Genomic DNA, 19991 nt, shown 5'->3' with positions numbered 1-19991 from the left:
TGATCTTCTACATGACAATACCTTTCCAAAGTAATGAGGGAAACTATGTTGATCTTCAATGACATGAGCAAATCCTCCTTGAAGACCAAAGTCCACAGAGAAGTATGGTAAACCTTTAGGAACCTATACATGCAAAACCACATTTTTAGACACTTGAAGATTGTAAATATTTAGTTAACCCCCACAGCTTAATGAATTTGAAAGTGGTTTTACAGTATCACATTTTCTTTTAAAACATCTTTCAAACAAAGGACATGTAATATAAAATTGCAAGAGAGAAACAAAAACCAAGCAGGTAAGGGGAAAGAACACACAGAAACTAGGTGAAAAGGCACTAAACTGAGAAGATGATTACAAGGTGGCAAAACCTCCAGAGGCCACCACTGCGGCACCAGGTAAGAGACAGGGAAGGACCAGATAGCAGCATGCACACTGAGTAAATGCCTTCCTGACTTCACACTCCTATAATGAATGGGTTGAATAGAAATTTTAAGACAACCACCAGCAAGTTGCATTTATTAAAGTGTTCTGTGATAACAGGAAATATTTACCCAGGGGAAGCACTGACACTCAGGGAAGGGAAAACACCACTACATGACTGGAAGTTATCATTAACTTGCCAAATAAGATAATTCAATAATTCAGTAGGTCTACAGAGGAGATGCTGGTTATCCTGCCACAACAAAAGACCCTTCAGTCTGACAGAGTGAGAAGTGGATTCGTTTATTGCTACATATTTTAAGTAATTCCTGCTTTTCACTGCAACATTATTTTCCACTCTTTTACTTGTTAAGGATGTTCCCAATAAGATTTACAAAGTCACAAGTTCATAACCAATTCCTCTGCTACAGTCCAATTTTCAAAAGACATGTTCGATATACTGCTTGAAAATTCACTCTAAAAATAATTCAGATTTAACACAGAGGGGCGATGTAGCAAGGCAAGAAACATAAAACACTTTAAATGAACTAAAAAAGAATCATAAATAAGGAAAAATGGGTCAGCAGCTGACACCTTAAGAAATATGTCAGCTTTATCTGTGTCTAGCAGTGTCAGGTCTGGCTGGGATAGTTCATTTTCGTCATAGCAGCCCATATGGCGCTGAGATTTGGACTGGTGACTAAACCAGTGTTGATAACTTGCCAGTGTTGTGGCTGTCACTGAATAATGCTTGCTGCCAGGTCAGCTCTCCTGGCTGTGTCCCCTCTCCCAGCCCATTGCCCAGTTCCCTTACTGCAGGGAGGAGAGGGAGAAGCAGAGGGACTTGATGCTGTGCAAGGGTCCAATGCTTAGACTCTGCTTCTGGACACCACAGTCTCAATTTCTGCACACAATCCACCCATTAGATGACATCTCAGCCTTGTCTGACCCTTCTTCTATGCACCCCCATATCCTAATACAACTATCCAAACTTCCCAAACCTTATCTCCGTCACTTAAGCTATACTCATATCTTCCTGAAGGCTACAGGGATTTCTTTTACCCTAAAAAAATGTTAAAATCACACAAATGTATAACAATTTACACTCAGATGCATTTAAAGATGCAATTTAAAGAAACTGTCGCATCTTAATCTTCATGTGGTTTACCACCAAATGGCAATGCAGTAGTCACATTATGTATAGCTAAGAAACTTCTAGAAATCAAACGTTTTGATGCCCTACTATGTGCCAAAAAATTATACCTTATTTTGTGACAGATGTTGGCTTTCCCTGTTTTGAAACACCAATGAGAAAAAGATACTCAAACCTTACTATTTTATGTTTACATCCACCTTAAGTTTAAAGTGTTCCCTAAGTCCTTGCTACATATTAACTGAATTCCTTGTTGTCTGCACCCAATAGAGCTAGAGAACAATTAAGTACTATCTTCTTTAAAACAACCTCCTATATACAGAAAGCTACTATCACATCCCATTTCAGTCTTTTCTTTCCTAGTCTGCACTAACCCCTAAACCAGCTTCTTCAGTTTATAACCTCTACTCTCCTTCTTTAACCGTCTTAAAATACTGAGCCCAAAACCACACCTGAATTTTCCAGCTGAAGCCTCACCACTTTGAACAAGGTGACCCATAACTGACTCCCATTACATTTCTATGACATTCAGCTGATGTGGCAGAAGAAATTGTCTTTTTGCTGCATTTGCTACCACTGTCAGTTTAGTTCAGGACTCACCACAGTATGCAAAACCCCTCCTGTTATACAGTCACTATGTAGTAATACTATACAGCCACCCAATCCCTTACCCTTTAGCATCTAGTCTCCCTCTTTGTCATACTAAGCTTCACGTCTCATAGCTAAACCCATCTCCTCTTTCTTCTAAGCTAGGATTTCTTAGTGCAAAGGTGCTGTATTTACTAAAAGACTCTTTCAAAAATTAAGTATTATTGCTACATAGTAGTAAACTATTTGTGGTAAAGCCTACATACCACACATCTTTCACTTTAGTGTTAAAAATACGGAACAGTTTCAGCACTAGACCTTTAACATTTGCATATACATAGATGTTTCAGTTTAGTATCCCGGAGACAGAGCTCTGTTCTCTTGTTTTAGAAAAAAAAGACTCATAATGCTATTTATACTTTTGCTTCTTAGACTTAGCAACACAAAAGGCTGTTTTAGGTCAATGAAAAAGATACATCAATGGGGTGCTTTTTTTTCAGGAAAGTAATTTGCAGATCTTTGATCTACCTTAATTCTTAATCAAGAAAATTATGCTGGTACAAGTCCTCAAAGTGCCAGCTTTGTTCCTAACCAATGCTTGCAGCTCGGTCCATCAACTGTTGAAATGAATGGGATTATTTTCCCTAATGTCAGTTAGGAGTTCAGTCAGACTCTTAATTCTCATCATACCTATGCTATCTCCTGATGCACTAATTTAATTGTGTTCCCTTTCTTCTCTCTTTGAAACAGTTAACAATGAAAAAAGATTAAAAGAATTTGCTGAGAAATTCAGTGTTCAATACATTTCTTTACTTACAGATTTCCGAATGTCTTTTGAAGAAAGATCAATTAACTTCTTGTTCATGGACCACTCCTCATCAGATTCCATTATAGCTTTCTGTAAAATCATTTTATCTAAATGTGAAAATAGTCCTTTATACAGCAAGCAAAGAACTAACTTCTTGATGTAGTCAAGTCCTTTGCACTGCAAGTACCAATTATCTCTTAACAAAGTAACTTTATTTCTGGAAACCTTTCTAATTTCCACAACTTAAAAAGGCATCATATAGTATCTTCAAACTCACTTAATTCTGCTCCTTTTTTTTTCCTGAAAATTAACTCTTGCCTGACATAAATTATTTCCAAAAAGTTCCAACTAAAAGGTCACATTCTCTTTTTTCTAAGCTCATACAAATCCTCCTGTGAATTCATTACACAATATTAGTCTTTTTTATTTTCCTTTTTTAAATACCAAAAGGAGAATCCAGCTTAGAAGCCTGCACTTAAAAACCTTCAAAGTCTGCCTCTGTATTCTCCATAGTATGGGAAGTGGGTTTAGTGTAGCTATCTTTTAAATTTCATTTTCTCTGTATTTTAATGGTGGACACTTCTGAAATAAAATTTTACACAAATGGAATTGGATTAAATCTTGTACTTTGTCCTTCCTTTAGGAAAACAAGAGTTTTACCAGTGCTTGAAGCATAGCAATGACATCTACCAGCTGGAGGGTTTCAAATATGGTAAAAGTTACTACACTGCTGTTCATACTGACCGCTCCACTTCATCAAAAATCACATCATTTCCAGAAAACAAAAATAATATTTCAAAGAACCAGTAAAATAATTTACTTATAAAAGGCTAATCAGGATCCAGCTGCTGAAAGCCAATAGGCCTCAGTTCCAGCAAAAGCTTTCATGTAACCTTTCCCTACAGAGTCAGGGGCAAGAGACCAGAAAAACTTTAGAAAAGATATCTACCATGCTGTTTAATGGTCACTGGAGACCTAAGACACATGTAACACGTGGGCTTACTGAAATCAAATGAGGGTGGAACATTATATATTGGTATTTCTTAAAACAGTCGACATCATTTTCTCATTTTATGCTTGCCTAGGCACATGTATGGTGGTTTTAGTTTATATTACAGGACTTGAGTGAGAAGTACTGCAATGCTTACAACACCTCAAGAAACTACTATCCTCTCATCTTCCTCACCTATTTGTCTGTGCAGTCAGACTGGAGACAACTGCACAGAAACATACAGCTCTTCCACTGACTAAGTGAAAAACTTGGGAAACAGAATCACCTCACAGGGCTTGTTTTAAGATCAAGAAATGGGATCTATCTTTTCAGATAGAAAAAATCTATCTTTTCAAAAAAAGTATTTGAATATCAAAAAGTTTTCCAGAAATAGATGAATTATGATACATACATTCAGATGACCTAAGAAAAAATGTTTGCACATACCTTGAAGTAGATTGGAGCCATATCTCCTACTTCTTTTGGAAGAGGAATGCATTCATATACCATGTGATACCGTTTCTTCAGACTCAGGTTTGTTTCTAGGAACACACAGTCCAAGTCTTTAGCTTCAAACATCTTCACCAATGCATTTCGGAACATCTGTTTAAAGAAGAAAAAAAAATCATTTGAATTAACTTTTCAAAGCTTTCAGGTATAATATTTTATATTAATTCATAGACTCATAGAATGGTTTGGGTTGGGAGTGGCCTTAAAGATCACCTAGTTCTATCCCTCCTGCCATGGGCAGGGACACCTTCCATTAGAGCAGGTTGTTCAAAGCCCCGTCCAACCTGGCCATGAACACTGCCAGGGACAGGGCAGCCACAGCTTCTCTGGGAAACCTCACAGTAAAAAAATTGGTAATATCTAAATATACCCTCTGCTAGTTTTAAGCCATTCCCCCTGATCTGGGTTCAGCAGTAGCAGTCATTTTTTCTTCTTCTTAGTAGCTGGTGCAGCGCTGTGGTTTTGACTTTCGGCCTGGGAACAGAGCTGATAACACCGATGTTTTTAGTTACTGCTCAAATGTTTAGACTGGGCATAGGACTTTGTGAGGCTCATGCTCTGCCAGGGAGGAGGGGAAGCCAGGAGGAAGCAGAGACAGGACACCTGACCCAAGCTAGCCAAAGAGGTTTTCCATACCACAGCACATCATGCCCGGGGAGGAAACTGGGAGTTACCCGGAAGGGCACTCTCTTCTCGGTCGGGTTCGTTTTGGCAGGTGGTATCTTATTCTCTTCCCTTGTTATTTCCCTTATCATTATTATCATTGGTGGCAGCAGCAGTGGTTTGTGTTATACCTTAGTTACTGGACGGTTCTTATCTCAACCCGTGGGAGTTACATTCTTTCCATTCTCCTCCCCATCCCTCCAGGAACTGGGGCAGGGGGGAGGAAAGAAAGAGTAGGAGGAGTAGAAACTGTGTGGCTGACTGGGTTTAAACCATGACACCCATTGTCCTATCACTACATGCCTTTGTAAAAGCTCCCCTTAGGTACTGCAAGGCTATCCTAAGATCTCTCTGAAGCCTTCTCCAGGCTGAACAACCCCTCTCAACCTCTCTTCACAGCAGAGAGGTCATTTAAGCTCTCCAAAGCCCTTGTGCCGTGAATTTTTCCTCACAAATAAGGTGCTCTATGCTGTGATAAGAAAACACTACCACCATCCACCTAACACAACTGATGAAACACAGCTGGAAGATACTGCCTAGTTCATATATCACTGTACCACAACTAACATAAGACTTAACTGCACAAAGTGACAGACAACTCTGAATTAATATCTCTGGGGCCCCTCAAACCTGGCCCCCAGAACTCTACGTCTGAAATACAAGGAAGCGAACACCTGTGGTGAGATAAGAGAAATAATAAACCAAATGCTGGGAAAGACAGTTGCTACCCTGTAATATCAACTGAAATTCAAAGCCATTGAAATGCCTAGAATATCTGCAGATGTTAGCTAACGTTTCCCAGATTGCATTTTGCTGTTTTTAAAAAAAATCGCACTTTCCTCCAAATTCTGAGTGGGCCAAATGGAAACAACAAAATCATTCATAGGAGCAAATATGAGTGTTTGGATCATGCTCAGATGCACACACTGATACATGTAACAGTTCAGTCAATACAGAATATGTAAAGATTTATCTTTTCATATTAAAAATTTACATGCATATTTACTTTGGCAAGTGAGCACAAGTCTAAACCACACAAATGTTACATTCAAGCGCTTGAAGGCACACAATATATAGGAACCCTTCTTGCTTTATTCCAACCTATCTTAAAAAAAATCCCAGCAAAAATAGTTAGCTAAAAGATCTGCTCAATACAACATTTTATATTTGAAGTGTGATAATTTTTTCCCCTCAACAGCAATATCAAATATGGCTCTGGCATCAGAATGTTAATTCGTCACTGAATAACTGTATGCTTATAGTCTGCCTGAATGCTAAAGCCTTCCAGACTCCTCCTACTGAAATAAATATAAGCAAAAAAAAAAAAAAAGAAAAAAAAGAAATTTGTGTCCATCAGCTTCCAAATTATTCTGTTGCAAAGAAATGCTTAAACTGTCACAGCATCAATGGATACTGGTTGTACCAACTAGCTGCATTTTTTAGCAAGGAAAAGACTAGTGCTGAATACAGAAACTGCATTTGCTTATCTTTTCTTTATGCTATTTTCTTTCTCATACAGATTTATAAAAACTATCATTTATTTACTTAAAAGAAGTTGGGATAAATAGAAGCTGTAGATAAAACATATTCATCACTTTTTCCCATGCTCTGTTGCTCCTCTTGATCCCACTTGTTGGACTTAACTTGCTTCTTATCCAACTTTCTTAGACATTTCTGTCATATACAAAAGTATTCCTCTCCCCTCCTGCTTGGGTGAAGCATAATTTACTAGGAAACAATGGATAAAAATTACATCTGCCATGAGAATTAATGTGGGGAACAAACCTGGAAAGTCAGAGAATCCATCTGCCAGTCCTGAGGCAAGACCAACATTACTTAAATAATTTCAAACTCAAGAATTACTCTGTTTTTTAATCTAAGCAACTGCAACCAACAACATCTTTCTGTAGTCTGAAGTAGTCTCCAACATTTTGATATAAAAGGTTGCAAGTTGTTTTCCCCTTGCAATAATTCTGATTGGGGGAAAAGAAGATTGACAATCACAATCTCCTAGGCAGAAGTTTGTTACATGCCTCCCTTGATTTTCCTCAATAATTTCAAACTGCCTTCATAAGAGAGTTTGAAAGCATGACCCATCATTCTTGGCACTTCATTCTAAGATTTCTTTTCAAAAAAGTTAGGACAATCTCACTGATTTGAAGAAGAATTAGAGTTTTTTCTCAACTGACATCCAGCCAAACCCAAGATTAGCTTAAAAAGCCTGAAGCTTCATAAACAAAAGACCTCCAACTTGTGTTACATTATAAGTGATCTTTCTGTCCTGATAATCCTTTTCCCAAGGAAATATTAACTGTGAAGCCAGTTATTCCACTTTCTGTAAGGGAACAGCTCTATCTACATCATCTCTGGTAGATATTCCTCTAACCTGGTTTCAAAGGCCTCCAGTGACAGAGGTTCTGCAGCATGCCAGGGAACTTTTTATAGTGTTTATAAATGGGAACTTCTGTGTTTACCCTGTGTCTTCCCTTTTCAGTATCTGTCCACTAATTTCCATCCATAATGCAAGAATGGAATTCAAGAAGAGTGGAATTCAAGAGGAGCTGCCAGGCTGGAATTTGTTAAAATAGATGCTGATGACAAGTCTATTATTATTTAAAATAACATTATTTTACAAAACTGTTAGAACATGAGACAGTTTCTGAGCTCACCTGGATTTCATCCCAGATGTCTTCATCCAAAAGAGTGGCTGCAGTATGGTGCTGTAGAGGGGCTATCAGACAGTGACCTTCAGTAAGGGACTGGTTGCTTGGCAGAGACAAGTATACCTATGAAAAGTGAACAAAAACTGAAGTGTTCATTTCTCTAGCATAAAAACCTTCCCATTGCTGAGGTACATCATTTGCTAAATTCAAACCAATAGAAGTTATTACCTTCTAATTATAACATGGTATTAGTAATTTCAGTGTTTTTAAAAAGATCCAATCATCCTTCAGTAGCTCCAGTGAACTAGTAGTATCCAGAGGCAACACCAAGGCAGTAATATCAGCCCCACAGACCAACTGGTATCCTAACTATTATGAAATCATACTGTTTAATCCACTACAATAATTTCTGAATTTAGATGAACATCTGATGTATTTTTAATGAAATACATACACACAGATATAGCTGTGTTGTGGTTTAACCTGGCAGGCAGCTGAACACCACACAGCTACCATTTACTCACTCTCCCCCGCAACCAGAGGGATAGGGGATAAAACCTAGAAAAAAGTAGAAGTTTTGGGATGAAATAAAGTCAGTTTGATGGTACAGAAAAGAAAGGGAATACAAATTAATGTGATGATGATAATAATAGTATTAGAATACACAAAACAAGTGATGCACAATGCAACTGCTCACCACCTGCTGACCGATGCACAGCCAACTCCCAGCCCTTGGCCAGTTCTCCCCCCCAGATTTTATACTGAGCATGATGTCATATGATATGTGATAGCCCTTTGGGCACTGGAGGTCAGCTGTCCTACCTGTGCTCCCTCCCAAGTTCTCGTGCTCCTCCAGCCTGCCTGGCAGGGCAGTGTGAGAAGCTGAAGAGTCCCTGAGCACTGCTTAGCAACCACTGGTGTGTTATCAACATAATTCTCAGCCTAAATCCAAACCACAGCACTGAACCAGCTACTAAGAAGAAAATTAACTCTATCACAGCCAAAATCAGGACACTCTGTATATATAGATATAGATATTAGATATATAAATATATATAAATACACAAATTAGTGGTAGAATTGGCAGTCCTGGGGTAAAGGTTGGACTTGATGATCTTAAAGGTCTTTTCCAACCTAGTTGGTTCTATAATTATACATACACACATACATAGAGACAGATATACATCTATACACATTATACATATCATCTATCTATATAGAAATACAAATGCAGTGCATTATAATATGTATTTATGCATTCAATTTCTTGGCCTATAAAAAGTCAAATGGAAAACATCAATGATAAAGGAAAATTTTGGAGAAACAAAGACAAAAAAACCTACACTGAAGCATTTCAGATGTTGTAAATCCAAATTCTTATGGAACTTTTAAAAGCATTCACAGAAACAGGAAGGTTCCCCAAAGCAAACTTCTGTTTCAATGGATTTTAGGCTTAAAAATTGAATTCTCCACTTAATTTTCTCTGATATCATTAAGATACAGTTCTTCACCAGCTCAAATTTCCTCCAGTGCAGTGTGATTTAGTCTCCCACAAATCCACCTACAGTTTAATCTCTGAACTCAGATCTTTCATTATTGCTCCTGTCTTCCACAGATCCACAAGTGTGAAGTTCTGATATCAAAGATTACCTTTAGAATTCATGACAGATTTATATCTTTTTCTCCCTCACCCTTGAGGAATTTGTGAAATCAACTGGAAGGGCAAGGAAAAGAAGGTGAGGAAAAATAAATCATTTCATTCTTAACCTTAGGCACGCCAGCACCAACATTACCTTCCTTTATTTCTTTTTTATTTTTACATTTGTGCTAAATTGCTATTTTCTTACCTTTGTGCCAATTGCAACAATAAGATGTTTAGAAAGTTCATTACTATCGTAGCAGTATGGGCACTTTTCCATGCGTGCAGCAAGCTGCTGGTGCTCACGTATTGCTTTTCTTCTTTGTATTTCTTCCTCTTCCCCACTGCGCACTCTTTTGGCTGCTTTGGAAACAAACATGTCATCCAGAGTGTAGTACTCCCTGTCAGTTTTATCCACGAGCTGAAAAGATACACAGAAAAATTACGTGGATATGAAAATAAGCAAGAAAAAATAATTAGCTCTTTGCAGTATCCTTTACTAAGACAAGCATGAAATACGTAAGCAGGATTGCTTCCTTCCATATGGCATCTGTAGCATATGCAGTCATCAGGTATCTCTCCTGAGAGCAGTCATACACAATCTCAGACAGCATACGTATTAAAATATAGATGTCTGACAGCAGTGAGAAAAGTAATTACTATGTTCCATATCAAGTTAAGGGCCAGACATTTCAATATTATCTTGGCATAACTTCAGCTTTAAACAGATGCACCATTTTTTAAATCAGAGATTATCATATATTTTCAGTCTTCCCCCTCCTCCTTCTCTCCTATTACGATTATCACTATCCATTAAATCATCTCTTGTGAAAGAACTAGACCCTGACTCTGCACCTCATTCATATTCTGTGAAAACAGGCCAACAGCTACTCTTACCAAGTGAACAAAACTAAGCCATTTTGTGAAGAAAACATTCTTTGTCTCCAGTATTTAGTCTTTCTTCAATGCACCTGTTGCTACATATGGGTAATGAACACAATTAGCACATTACCAGACACAAGGCTGAATGATCCAAAGTTTTTTTTGTTAATTGCTACATTTTAATTAATTGTGCCACATTTAAACGATGAAAATACCAGATTTCTTATGATGACAAGCTTGAGAGTCAGTGGTATCTTACAGGATCTTAACAGTGGAAACCTACACGAACTGTCTAAGTCTCACCTGGACAATATGATGAAGTCAGTAGACAGGAACTGGAGGAACTGAAGGTGACAGAGGACATTGTAAGAAGGCTTACAGCAATAGCAGCAAGAGATATTGAATAGAAAGCAAGAAAAGTATGGGGGTCACAGGACACACGCAAATATCAGTAGATTTCACTAAGCTTCATTAACTCATAGAAAACATATATATGAGTATATATATATATATATTGCATTAGGCTTTATCAATCTTTTCTTTCAGCTTTATGAGAAACAAACCCCATGACATTTTGTCTAAATAAAGACTTCACAAGTCATGGTTGCAAAGATTAACTTTTTAAAGGACTTAAGAAAGCATTTCTCCATTTCCTGCTTTGGTTGCTCTACATGACTTTAAAATTATGTCACTAATACCCTAAACATTCAATACATACAGCTAAAGCAAACGCAAAAAGCATTCAGAAGGGCTTTTTTCAGGTTTTTATCCTGAAATGAAATCCCACTGCTGCAATACTTTTATGATATATTTGACTGTAATTTCCCTTGAATAGTTTCAGTAATCTCTTTACTAAAATGATGGGGGGGGGGGGGGGGGGGGGGGGGGGGGGGAAGCTAGTGCTATACAGATTTCTTGATATTAGAGGTGCTGGTCCTTTAGAGTCTTGGCAGATTCATGTGCGAGTAGTTTTGGTCCAAGAACTGTTAAGGAAATGGCAGAGGAGCCTTCACAGCAAATCCTAATGTATTTTAGAATACTGACCGGGGTAGCTCTAGAAAAGGACTAATGTTAGCTGAAGGCATCTGGAAGACATACTAGCATAATTGAAGCACAGTCTCAAAGTAAAATAAAACCTTCCCAATATCCCAGGCACAGTTTGTGTAGAAAACCTCATTTTTTTTTTTTAAGCAACACCTTATTTTGTAGGACAGATAAGTAACTTCGCCTCTCCAAAACCACAAACAGCTCTTGCTTTTCCTGGATACTGCAATCTTCTAACACAGACCAACAGCTTATTTTGAATATCCTTGGTACTTTCATTAACAAACAACTGAGAAGCAGCCTCCTTAATATTATTTTATGTAGCTATAATACACTTAACTACTTATGCATTTCCTACTGGAAGCCACTGCAGACTAAAATCAACAGTTCAATAGTTCAACTCCATTCTTGTTCTGTTTTATTGTAATACTGTAATTCTATATTTAAAACAAACAGGATTCCTGAGCTTTAGAAAAAATATTTAGTGGTTTGGGTGCCAAAAATAAAGTCTCTGCTCTCTTGCCATATAAACATAAGAAAGGTAAAATTAGAGCTTTGGTAGAAGAAACACATATAAGACTACCTAGAGAATGGCACCACTTTGTTATTACCAGAAGCAAAGGTTTACTGTTTGCTTTGGGTTTGCTTTTGGGTTTTTTTTTAAATAAAAAGTCTGCAAATACACATGAAAGAAGACAGCTGGCAGACTACAAACAAACGAAGGAGTGAAATTCAAAACACCTTGGTTAACAGGACTATCATGTGCAGCACAGAATGTCATTACTATTTTGCTCCACTGGCACTTAGAACTAGTCAGGGAAATTCCTGGTTTGTTACCCATGGCCTCTTTTAAATAATAGTACTTTTCAAAACACTTTAAAGTTTCTCTTACTGTGATGAAATAAGTATTCATCTTATTAAACAGGCTGGATTATGCCTTTCTTCAACACTGGGTAAAATGCTGTATACTATTAGACATTTGGGACAAAACTCAGAATGCTCATCACAAAAGCAGTAAACTTTAATAAAGGAAGTGCTGTCTAAAGACCAGATTTGGTTTCTCATGGTACAGTCATGACCAACAGAAGATCACTACATTTCAAATGGTAATTCAGTAAGACCAAAAAGAAATTATGTTGCTGCTCTTCAGGAGTCATACCGTTCTGCATCGTATTTGACACAATGTGAAAAGATACTCATAATTCAATGACTCGAATTTAAGAATAGGTCAGAAGATCCAATACATGATTTGAGTCCTCTAAGAGTGAGGCTTAAAAAACCAATCTACAAATGCAACAAAAAAAAGGAAAAGGAAAGAAAAACAAACAGCTACTGGCAAAAGTTGGAGTCACCCAAAAGAATGGTGAAAAAGATTCCCCAGATGCACCAGTATTTTCCTAGTGCTTCTTGGAAATCCAATGGTAGTATTTCAGAATTCAAAATTAAAAGTTCTCAAAAGCAAAGGAAAACAGTGGAAAAAAAATAAATAACACCTTTACTTCTAATATTACTAAACAGGCTATATACATGAGTGTAATCATCTGCATAAACTGCCCTTTCAATTTAAACTCTTAACTCAGCCTGGATCCCACCTAAGGTATGTGCATCTGTCGTGGTTTAAACCCAGTCAGGTAATTCGTTCGCTCACTTCCCCCCCTTTCTTGCCCTCCCCCTGCTCTCGGAGGGACGGAGAGGAGAATCAAAAGAATGCTACTCCCACGGGTTGAGATAAGAACAGTTTAGTAACTAAGGTATAACACAAATCACTACTGCTACCACCAGTGATAATAATGATAAAGGAAATAACAAGGGAACAGAATACAACACCTCACCACCCACTGACCGATAACTCGCCCCCCAAGCCCGACCAAGCTCCGACCAATACCTCCTCCAACCCTGCAGTCTCCCAGCCCTTCCGGCTAACTCCCAGTTACATCCTGGGCATGACGTGCTGTGGTATGGAATACCTCTTTGGTCAGTTTGGGTCAGGTGTCCTGTCTCTGCTTCCTCCCGGCTTCCCCTCCTCCCTGGCAGAGCATGAGGCTCACAAAGTCCTTGGCCAAACCAAAACATCTCTATCAGCTCTGTTCCTGAGCCGAAAGTCAAAACACTGCACTGCACCAGCTACCAAGGAGGAGAAACATGACTGCTACTGCTGAACCCAGGACAGCATCAGGCTACAGAACTCAGTGGAAATTATTTTTCCTAGAAATTCGAAGATGTGTACAAGATTTCTTCATACAGCTATAGTTCATGGCAGTCAGACAACACTGCACTTCTGGTTTAAGATATATGTTGGTCAACAGAATCAGATGAAGCACATTGGGGAAGGAAGTAAAATAAACGTAAGATTATTGGCAGAAGTAAAGAAAGAAGAAAAAGGTAGGCAGCAGTGCAGCATTTGGGGGAGAGAAGCCATAGTAAAGGGACATTTAGAGAAGGAGTATTCACAGATGAGGTTTAGGTTACCTCTACCATAGAGTCTCTACAAGCACAAAAATTATAGATCCTATTGCAATACCAACAAAACCCAGAAGTTAATAGGGAATGCAAGACCGTTCAAGAAAACAACACCCCAGGTTCAAAAACATTAAATAAGTTCGTGAAATAAGCAGGGTTTAAGAAAAAAAATAAATAAAAAAAACCAAAAAAGTAATTATTTTAAGCATTTCAACCTGCTTGTGCAATAAAAAAGCCTAGTCATTTATAATCCATGCCCAGTTGGATGTTCTTCAAGTTCCATATCTTTCCTCTGCTGAAGAAAAATGAGGGGTTATTCCTTCCCCCCTTTTTATACCTTTAAGGAGAAGTTTACGAGACTTTCAAGTTGTAGAGTCTAACGCATCAGTGCACAGGGCCATTATACTGCAGTTCTGAGACAAAGAGATCAAGTTACAGATGGTCACCCCATCCCTGAATCTTCATTTCATGCCATGTTTTATCACATCTTTTAGATGATATTAAAAAAGTGTTAAAACAGGAGTGTTAAATTCAGTTCTATTAACAACAGCTATGAAAGGAGTAAGAATTTCATTGCAACTCTCCTATTACCACAGGGTCCTTCCAACATACCTCAAGACAGTTCAGGAATACAGAAACCTAAGAACAGACAAAAATATCACCCAGCAAGAATTGAGTGTTCCTACTGAAATAAGATATGATACGAATGTAACTAAGTGGGAAAATCCACTTACCAATGTCTTCTGTCTTAAAAAAAAAAACAACAAAAAAACCACTAATGACATTTAATATGCAATACTGGAATAGTAGCAATGAATATCACTAATACGTTCCTTGTCAGTAGCAATGCAAAAAAGTTGGAGGTTTTTTTAAGGCCATAATTCCTTGATTAAGATTATCCCTTGAATCCTACAAATGCCAAACATCAGTGTGTCAGAACTGAAATAAAACACAAAGTAGCTCCTACAATGGCAGACTAGAGAACACTCATCAAGTGCTACTCTAAACATTGACCTTTTTGAAAAGTTATTTGGGAAGAAAATGGACATTCCCTTTCAAAAAATTATATTCTTTTACAGTAAGGTGCCCAGCGTATTCTGCCAATTGCATTATTTGGCTATAATGAAATTTCTCAAAAAAAGTTAAAGGGGAATTGAAAGAACAAGAAGAAAGCATTAGCCAAAAAGCCAGAAGGAAAGCAAATAATCACTTCAAAACTGATTTGTTTCACACATATCATTCTCTATACAAAAGACAGAGCTAGTACAAAACCAAAGATGGAACTATATTAATCTATTAGAGTTGCTGGAAAGCTGCTGTTCTACATCAGCTGAAGCCTCACAGCTGTTATATGTGGAAGCCAATGCATTCTGGAAGTTGTGTATTTAGTTCCCTTATCATGCTTGATATTGCCCAGTATTGCCCTCACTGTATTGCAAGTGCTGCAGAGATCAGAAAGAAGCAAGAAGTCACTTTGATAAATCAGTTTTAAGTTGCTATAGCCTACAAAACATCACTGAATTTTCCTAACACAGGAAATTCAGACATCTATAAAGGCAATGGACCTCGAGTCCTTGTTTCTACCAGACACTGGCCAAAATGAAGAGCTGACCTAAGCTGGTGTACTACTAAGACAGATCATCTCCACAGTCCCCTTGTCTTCTTAACTTTTTTGTTCTGGGCTCATCTGCCACATTCTTCCTTTGTATGCACCCTCTATTTTCTAACTTTCCCTTTTCTTCGGGCAAGCACCAATTCACCAGAGAACACGCAGGTGGCTTCAGGACTCAAAGCGCCAGGCAAAATTAAAAATTACATAGCCTCCTACACCTCAGTGTAATTGTGCAACTGTGAAATTTCCACCATCCATCTGACAGGGACCATATTTTCCACAACCAGGATGCAGTTGTGGTTTAACTAATAGAGACAGCATCACAATTTTGCTTGCTCTGGCCAAGACAGGCCTGAAATACACAAGCATTTAAACAGCAGTCAGGGAAGGCATCCAAGCTTCTCTCAAGAGCAGATAAAAATCAGCCTTTGGGCTCTCATGTGGACAGATCAAATACAGTGCAATTGTGGCAAAACCCCAGGAAAGGAGAGCGATCTCTAACCATTCAGCACAGGAACCCAGAAAGAGATGAGCATCTGACTATGCATAAATGAGAATGATTTGAGAGAGGGAAAAATTACAATGTTGTATTTGCCAATTAAATCCTTAACATGATAATTACCATGAATAACATGAATATATTACATAAATAATTTAATGATATAACATTTTATTCAAATAATAAGGGGGGGGTGTAATTTTTTTTTTTCTATTACTGAAGCCATCAGGCACCTTGGCACAGGGCTACCTCCTAAGTGAACCTTGTAGATCTGTGCAAGGCACACTTCAGGGTCAGCCTCATTCTTCTGTCAACACGTGTGCAGATCACTGGAACTGTGTCTCATGGCTGAATTTTAAACCAATTCTGGTTTTCTTATTCCAAAGTAAAATCCCTGGAGTCTTATATATCACTGGATGCCTACACACTCCATCTGAAGTGTGCTGTGTGTTGTATCTCTTCTCTCTCCCTCAGCTGCTATTACTTGCTCTTTTGGTGTGCCCTTTGGAAAGAAAGCCCTACTAAAGAATTTAATATCATTGTAATACTTAAAGGAAACCTCAAGAAACAGAACTCCTAATCATCAGGGATTAGTACAATGTAATAATACCCTGAGTATACTTTTCCCCTCTCTTCAAATTTCCTCTGAAATTTGGGGATGAAACAGGAAATTCCATTATGCACAATTAGCCCAGTAGCAAAACATACCTGCATCTTTCTAGCGTGGGTTATTTTCAGCTTTTTTGTACGTTTACTTTTCTGTTTAATTTCTTATTCCATTTTGTATGCAACTATTGAACTTCTGCTTTTCCTGTCTTCTCGCTAACGCAATCATAGCTGAAGTTACTTCCACATAAGCTAATAAAAGTGCATCTGCTTGGCAAATTTGTGAAAACAAAAAGTCTATAGATTTTATAAAACGTATCAGTTTGGTTTTAAATTGTCATGGCAACACTGACGTCTTCAACTTGAAATGACACTGTTAATATTTGTGGAATGTTGTACTCATAATATATTTTGGGAAGCTGCAATAAAGAAGAATAAACTATTATTTTAGAATATGAACCTGGGCGACATGAATACATCTCATCACATTTAAATTTATTTAGCATTTAGCACCTAGAGTTTACAACAAAAATCACCTCAGAAAAGAGTCTTTCTGATCTCAAATATTATTTGCTTAAGCCAAAACAAGGTAGAATTTTATCATGCTACCTTTATGGTAACTCCAACCTCTGTATGAGCACAGACATCTGAATTTGTAGGTTTAATTCCATAACATTCAGCATATAGGCATTTCCCAAGCCTACCATCACAGTGAAATAAATAATATTTTGAACATATAGTACGAATCCACAAAATGCTTTAAGGCCTATGGCACTGAGAGGTAAACATGATGAATCATGTTGACGAGCAAGGTAGTTCAGGACTACCTTTGAGCAGCCGAAGTCAAGCAACAGATTTAGAGCAGAGTACTGCTCAATGGTTAGGGACCAATCTCCTTTTTGTTTCAGTTATTTGAAATGAAGGCTGTAGATTTTGCTATATTTAGTTATTAGGACAGACAAAACTTTACCTGTAGGTCAATGAAATGTAAGCCAAACAAAACACCTTCAGTCACAGAGTTCTGCTATTAAAGCTCTCATTAGCATTTAACTTTAAAGTTATTCCTGGCCATAACTTTAATGCTTAGAAAAGCCTGTCCAGCACAAATATTAATTTGTAACTTCTCTTGTAATTTTAACACAACTCAGGAAGAATGCCAAATGCTCATGCAGTCATTTGTTACGGGCTGCATCTATACAGTTTCTCCTGTTCCAAGGTTTTCTTTCCTAATCCAGCTGTCACTGCTGTTGATTTATTTCTACATGCAGGAAGAGCTTTAACTTTGTGTCCACACAATATACACAGAAAGGTGTTTTGTGCACTGAACTGAAATGTAGCAGAAGGCAGAACAAGGACTTCAGAATTATTTTTATCTTGGGTTTTCATATTCTTTCACAGCAACAGAGCACTAGAGCTTTGTTAGAGTTTTATCACATTTATTACATACTGTGCTAGAACAGCTTCACCATGTGAAAAAATAAAAAAGGTTTATTACATAATAGGAGCAGCTGCAACATGCTGCATTTTTCACTTTAGTTTCTAAATGTTTCTAGACTATTATTTTGGGTTATGGTGATGGAAATCCAAAGATGGAGAGGGCCTCTTCATCAGGGATTGTAGTGATAGGACAACGGGTAATGGGTTTAAACTTAAACAGGGGAGGTCCATGTTGGATATATGGAAGAAGTTCTTTATTGTAAGGATGGTGAAGCGCTGGAGCAGGTTATCCAAAGAAGTGGTAAATGCTCTATCCCTGGCAGTGTTCAAGGCCAGGTTGGACAGAACACTGGGAGATATGCTTTAGGGTGAAGCACCCTTGACCACGACAGCGGAGTAGTAACTAGATGATCTTACGGTCCTTTCCAATCCTAACTTTCTATGATGTAACAGGTAGGTTTGCACAGCAAATAAAAATGATTAAGGCTTAAAACAACCTTCCATTTTACAGCCTTCAAAATCAAAGAAAGGCAACATGCAAATTTGCTTCTTGCAAACTTATACCAGCGTATCTCTTTACTAAATCCATAAATGAAGGTCAGCATTACTAGCATAGTTCTGTATTTTTTCAATGCTTAAATTCATGTTATGGATGACTTCAGAGATTCTTAAATAAAAGCAGTTTATGTACAAAATTTAAATGGCCTGATGAACAACACCAATTAATCTTTCTTGCTTTCTTTTAGTGAAATGTACTCAACAAGAAGAAAAAAAGCCTTAGTCAAATTTATCCGTACAAATAGAAGGTAATTTCTATTGAAGTAATGTTCTAGAAATCAGCATTTGTACACCCACAAGCATCTATTGACATAAGTAAAAGGATTACGTAAGTCTTAACAGCACGAATTTGGGAAAATTGAACTACTTACAACAGTCAAGGGCAGAAGGAATTACAGACAGGGTACTTAAAGCTATCAGTAGTGAAAACCTAAGATTTCACACTCATTCTGTACTCTAAAACTGTCAGGAAAAAAAATACCAGTTTTCAAATATTTTGTTGACTTTTCTTGTATCCTATAGTCATGCTTCTGCAGCACTGATTTCAAGCTGAAGAAAGTAAAAAGTAAAATGCAGTTACTTCAAAAAGGTGGATTTTTTTTTTCTTTAAGCGTAACAGTGAAGTGAAAGAATCAGATTTAAGGCCTGGGTTTTATTCCCCATCCGTTAAAGAGATTAGTGTTGGGCTTTTAATATTTTCTTTAAACAAGGAAAAAAGAAATCTTTTTCACCAGTGAAAATGAAAGATTTGGTGCTTTTTCATGAGTCATGAATTTGACATAATAGCATGCATAGGATGCCTGTTGGAGAGGCTGTATTTCAGACTGTCCAAGAAAACTGACATCCACATCAACATGCTTTGAACAGAAGCCAAAAGTAACAGGACTCAAGAGCGTCAAGTACCACAAGGTTGTGTTAGAACCACAACTAGAAAAAGAACAATGAGCAACAGGGGAATGGTAAATCTGAACTTGCATTTCATATAAATTTAAAACATTGGCTCAAAAGGTAAACAAATAGCTAGGAGGTGGCACAGTGCCTCCATCTGATCTCCTGGAGCTCTTGAGAAAAGGAAATTTTACAAACTGGAAAAAGACTTCTAAGGATAAGAATGGCTTGACCACAACAGAAGTTTAGTCTGTGAAACAGAAAGGGAGTCAGGCATGAGGTAACATTATACAGACCTTCATTGGCCAATACAATTCGACAGAGGTTTCATGGATAGAGATTTTGGGTCTACGTACTGACATTTCCTCCAAGTCCCGTTTAAGAAAATAATTTTTTTTCTGAATTCTATCTTCCTATTTCAATATCCCCAACTTGATACTGTCCTGCACAACATCCTTGTCTCTAAGTTGAAGAGACATGAATGTGATGGATGAACTACCTGCTGGATAAGGAATTGGCTGGAGGGCAACACACAGAGAGCTGTAGTCAAAGGTTCAATGTCCATGTTGA

The 19991-nt window shown here is 37.7% G+C and overlaps 1 protein-coding gene across 4 annotated transcripts in view; it reads right to left on the bottom strand.

Moving 5' to 3' along the window:
- Positions 1–19991, bottom strand: part of CWF19L2 (CWF19 like cell cycle control factor 2) — a 75575-nt gene that overhangs the window by 1367 nt on the left and 54217 nt on the right. For all 4 annotated transcript variants that reach the window (XM_057399733.1, XM_057399735.1, XM_057399734.1 and 1 more), the window contains 5 exons: positions 9644–9856; positions 7803–7919; positions 4408–4563; positions 2979–3059; positions 22–123 (listed from right to left, as the gene is read on the bottom strand). In XM_057399733.1, coding sequence (XP_057255716.1) covers positions 22–123; positions 2979–3059; positions 4408–4563; positions 7803–7919; positions 9644–9856 — 669 coding nt within the window. The remainder of the gene's footprint in view (positions 1–21; positions 124–2978; positions 3060–4407; positions 4564–7802; positions 7920–9643; positions 9857–19991) is intronic.

This window comes from Pezoporus wallicus, unplaced genomic scaffold (genome assembly GCF_028554395.1).
Source record: "Pezoporus wallicus isolate ANWC-B61680 ecotype Strahan unplaced genomic scaffold, APGP_CSIRO_Pwel_v1 scaffold_6446, whole genome shotgun sequence".
NCBI classification, from domain to species: domain Eukaryota; kingdom Metazoa; phylum Chordata; class Aves; order Psittaciformes; family Psittacidae; genus Pezoporus; species Pezoporus wallicus.
Note: the sequence above shows the minus strand (reverse complement) of the source record. Positions and strands in the feature narration are given on the sequence as shown.